General features: G+C 42.4%; 1 protein-coding gene across 1 annotated transcript; it reads left to right on the top strand.

The window, feature by feature from the left end:
- Window positions 1-306: 306 nt before the first annotated feature.
- LOC104942118 (cerebellar degeneration-related protein 2-like) lies at window positions 307-4,004 on the top strand. Its single transcript, XM_010767316.1, has 2 exons — window positions 307-409; window positions 975-4,004. The coding sequence occupies exon 2, from the start codon at window positions 977-979 to the stop codon at window positions 1,376-1,378; it is 402 nt and encodes a 133-aa protein (XP_010765618.1). The 5' UTR covers window positions 307-409; window positions 975-976; the 3' UTR covers window positions 1,379-4,004.
- Window positions 4,005-4,900: the final 896 nt, after the last annotated feature.

Here is a 4,900-nt window from a genome sequence, read left to right as displayed (position 1 = left end):
TTCCAAAAGAATGAGCTCACGTATGTCCTCCCTGGACGCAGTAGCGTCTGCGTAGAGTCTCCTGAAAAGCAACTGTGAGAGGGGAGAGAGCAGTTAAAGGTTTAGCAATGCACTATGATAGGCTTGTGGGAATAGAGCGAAGTGAATTGGTTTAGCTGGGAGTGGCGCCCCGATCACTGATTGAGAGGAGAGAGAGTAGTAAGCTGGGAATATGTGAACGAATGACTCAAGATGGTCTTCCTGGTTGAACTTGCGCTAAGCTTCATTCACTTCAATATCTTATATATAATAAACTGATTTCGTAGGAAGAGCTGCAGCGACACGGCGCTGAACGCCATCGTGGCTCGAGATGCGTCCGGGAGGCGGAGAGGAAGCTACGCTCTCCACGCCAATAGTGTGCGGAAAAGAGGCATGTCCATCTTTTTAACTTTGTTTATTGGGTTTTTTCAACAACATACAGTTATTCTATCAGAGCATGTATCAAAAGTAGGTAAACAAATCTTCACTTATAGAAAAATAGGTTGGAGTAATGTTAGAAAACTCTCCCTGGTCCCCGGCTTGAGTTTGAATCTCAGGATCCATGTATCTGTGATCCTCTCCAGAATGGAAGTAGTCATCACATACAGAGCATCAACTAGTTCCTGAACAGTGTCCTTCACATGCTGATATCCAAGAGAGGGAGTTACTCAGTCACAAGATGGAGGAATAGAAAGCAGTATTCAATGTTTACTTCAGATTAGCTCCACGTCAGAAATGAGCATGCTTGTCATATGTCTCTCTCCATAGAGGCTGAATCATCATGTTAATCACATAGCTATCATATGCCTCAAACAGTCCTGATGCTCTTCTAGGTAATCACACATCCTGTCATGTTCACAGCTACAGTTGATACATTTGTTATCAAGTTACTCTCAGATTGGAAGAGAACATTCAGGATTTTCCCAACAAGTAACGAAGTAAATTCTGCTTAACAGGCATGTCCATCCTGAGGGAAGTTGACGAGCAGTACCACGCCCTCCTGGAGAAATACGAGGAGTTGTTGGGGAAGTGTCGGCGCCACGAGGAGAGTCTGTGTCACGCCGGAGTCCAAACTTCTCGACCCGTCTCCAGAGATCCGTCCATGAAAGACTGCGCTCTCGGATCCACGCCGGCGCCGCCCCCCACCCCCACGCAGTCGCCCTCCACCCCCGAGGCCATGGAGAGCATCAGCAAGCAGGTGGACGCCGTGGATAAGAGGCTGGGACAAAACACGCCGGAGTACAAAGCGCTTTTTAAAGAGATCTTCTCCCGGATCCAGAAGACCAAGATGGACATCAAAGCTACCAAAGTTGCTAAGGCGAGCAAGTCTGGCAAATCGGGCAAATCTAGTAAACAGTAGAGGTTTAAAACACGTGGGGGCTCTAGAGAGGAGGGAAATGTGCTATATCAGTGTTTGTAGAGAGAGAGTTAAACTGCTAAACTTTAGTTCAGTTCCCTTAGAGGTAAAACAGAAGCACGCTGTTTCATCGTGAGAATTCGTAGCCTTCACGAGAATCTGATTAGCATGTATTACGTTTCAATCATATCTGAAATAAGTTCACCCTAGAGCTGGGTAATACCACATATATCACAAAACATTTTTAATCTCGATATTGTATCAGATAAAAAAGGGATGCCAGCTGTAGAACTTCAGGAAAGACAGCGAGACAGGAAACTTCATTTATAAAATGAAGACCGTGATTCGTTAGCACGTTAGCTTTTCGTGACTCGTTAGTCACATGACTTCCGTGTTACTCTCACAAGTTGTTCCTAAAAGCTAGTCACTTAGGGTTTGGTAACGTTTTCGAGTCAACAGTTACTCGAGTCGATCCTAGACCACAACATTCTTGTCTTACACGACAATACCGATGAAACATTGATATATTGCCCAGCCCTCGGTCACCCTCATATTCTGTCCTTCAGCGTTCTTACTCAATATTTACCGGCTATACTGCCTTACTCCTAACACCTATCACTAACACAATGCTATCTAATCAGCCTCTCTTTAGCCTCACAAGTGCACTAAATGTCAAAGCTTAGAAATGGATGAAAACATGGACATCTAATACTAACATGAACTGAGGTTTATTATAATGGACTCTACTAACAAGTGTATAGCTACAGTAAGAGAGATGAATCCTCTCAGCGCTGTCTGTCTCAAGAACTAACTCCAGTTGCTAATAATCCTCCTAAATATTACACATTTAAATTAGCCTTTGATGATTGCTCCTCTTGCACCGTTCTCTCTGTGACCTCACTGCTCACGTTCGTTGTGCCTCGCCCTTTAATGTAGAGATTTTGCGGAATAGATTTATTCCAGATGAGGAGATTGATATCCCTGACATGTCTTTAGAGCAAATATGAAGCTACAGCCAGTTAGCCTAGCTTAGCATTGTGGTGGGAGTGTATATATCAAATGTGGATATAGAATCAAACCCTTCAACAGATCTGCTTATTAAGAACATTTCCCAAGCTTAGCAAAGACATGAAAGCCGGTAAATACAGATAAACATGAGCAAATAACAATCACACAATGATATTATTAAAGTCAGTAAGGGAGTATAATATTGTTCTTTTGGAAGCTAGGAAACCGTTAGCCTGACTCCGTTGTGTGTTTGTATGCACCAGACTATTTTGTTTGCCAGTGGGGGGTAATCTTGAGAAACTAGCAAGAGTTTAGTAGATTTGAGAAGTATCTAAAGTATAAATCCATACCGATTTCCAAGCTAGCAGCACTAGCTACCAAAGTGGCTAACTCTAGCAGAAAAGCCGCAACACTAATTCTTATTGAGCAAAATGAGAACGTCCGGACGGACTTATTAAAACTTCCTCACGCAGCTTTAATTCGCTGTTAGCTTTGGACGGAGCTAGGCTACTTTAACCTTAGCATAGCGAGCTAACTGACTGCTAAGTATCTTTGTTGGCAAGACAGCAAATACGCGTATTTCCCCAAAATGTTAAACTACTTTAACATGCCAGGGGAAGTCAGATAAGAGGCATGCTAACTGGAAAGAAAGCCAGACAGGAAACTTAATTTACATTTGTGATATAAATACAGTTTCCTACCACTGTGCCAAAGTTACTTCAGCGCTTTAAGGTACAGAAAAGTGTTTCTTATTTATAGCAGTAATTGATATCTACAATACAATTGGACGGACTTACTAAATCTGCCTTTATTCGCTAGCTTTGGCCAGGCTAGTTGTTTACCCTGTCTGTAGCTAAGCAAGCTAACGTACTGATAGCTGTCTGTCGCTAAGCAAGCTAACGTACTGATAGCTGTCTGTCGCTAAGCAAGCTAACGTACTGATAGCTGTCTTTCGCTAAGCAAGCTAACGTACTGATAGCTGTCTTTAGACAAGCAAGCTAACGTACTGATAGCTATCTTTAGTGAAAGTGTGGTAGACCTATCGGCAAGAAAGCAAATAGGTGTATTTCTCAAAATGTTAAATTAGTTTAAGATGCCTTAGGAGATCAGATACAAAGGGACGGGATGCAGAGGTGTGTTTTTGTTTGTAGCAGTACGTGATATCTACAGGTTTTAGTTGACTTGTTTTATGAATGTTTAACTCGGATGATCCCACTGAGAAGCTGCTGTCTTGCAAAAGACAATCTCTGCAGATATTTCACTATTTCTTAAGGACGGATAATAAAACACCAATGTTGGGTTATCACCGCATGTTAGTGTTCCTAACACACGAGGGAATGGAATGGGATTATAAATGGACAGCATGAAGATTAAAACTAGAATTTGGACACTTTTTTAAGAAATTGGTCCAAAGATGATAACTGATATTATATTCCTTCTTAGCTTTTTATACAAGTGTTGTATTTCTCTTTAATTGAAGCTAAACAGACGCACTGTAACCAGTATAAGGCTTCACACAGGGCTTTGTGTAACACCTAACCAGTGGCGTGGCGTGGGGAAAAAATTAGGGGAAGCCAATAATACGTCCTTTCTTTTGGGGTGGGGGGTGTGGTGGTCAATGTAATAACGTAACCAGATGAGTGATTACAGCGCCCGGTATCATTTTACACACATTTGTATCATACAGTTGCAGGACTTACACACGCCTGTTATCTGACCGACAGGTCCGCACGCACTCTCCAGCCCAAACTCTAATAAGCATTCATTCACAAACTAAATCAGGAGACCTTTAACATTTTACGTTCGGTTCGCTCCTTTGTTCTTCGCTGTACACAGCTCCAGTTTGGGCATTGGCCTGTCATCAGATTGTATTTGTTGTTGCTGCTGCAGCGGAAGTTTAGTACAATTATTTTTGATTAAATACTCCAAATCTCCACCCTCCATAATTGCACTTGCTTCAGTTGCTTGCTACTTTCTAACGGCGGTGAGAGTGGTGCAGTGACGCTATCTATCTTCTATCGATAAGATTTATGATTAGAAAATTATAAAAGTAGAGTAGACATGTGGATATTATCCGACTGAACAAAACGTGCATTTACCTAACAGGTTCGTTTTCCACTGACCTTTTTTCGAGCTATTTTCCAAAATCCTATGGAGAAATCCCATTGCTATTTTGTCGAGGGAAACCGAGCGCAGCTTACTTCCGCTTTTTGGGACGCGTCACTGCACCACTAAGTTGATGCGATTTGATTGGATTGTGAGGCAAGGGAAGCCAGCCGCCTCTGGCTTCCCTTGGCATGGCCCTGACCAATCACAGGTTGGCAGGGGCATGACGTGAGCCTCATCTGATTGGTCAATCCCTCCATTTTCTTTCACCAAGGGAAGCCGGAAGCGGAAAATTATACATTGACGTCAATGGAGAAAGAAAAGTCATCTTTCGATCCCGTTTGAATTGTGCCACGAATGACACATATGATGTTTGTCAAATTAAAAAGAACATTTTTGCAAGTCAAAAAA

This window comes from Notothenia coriiceps, unplaced genomic scaffold, assembly GCF_000735185.1.
Source record: "Notothenia coriiceps isolate Sejong01 unplaced genomic scaffold, NC01 NC01_scaffold00004137, whole genome shotgun sequence".
Lineage (NCBI taxonomy): Eukaryota > Metazoa > Chordata > Actinopteri > Perciformes > Nototheniidae > Notothenia > Notothenia coriiceps.
Note: the sequence above shows the minus strand (reverse complement) of the source record. Positions and strands in the feature narration are given on the sequence as shown.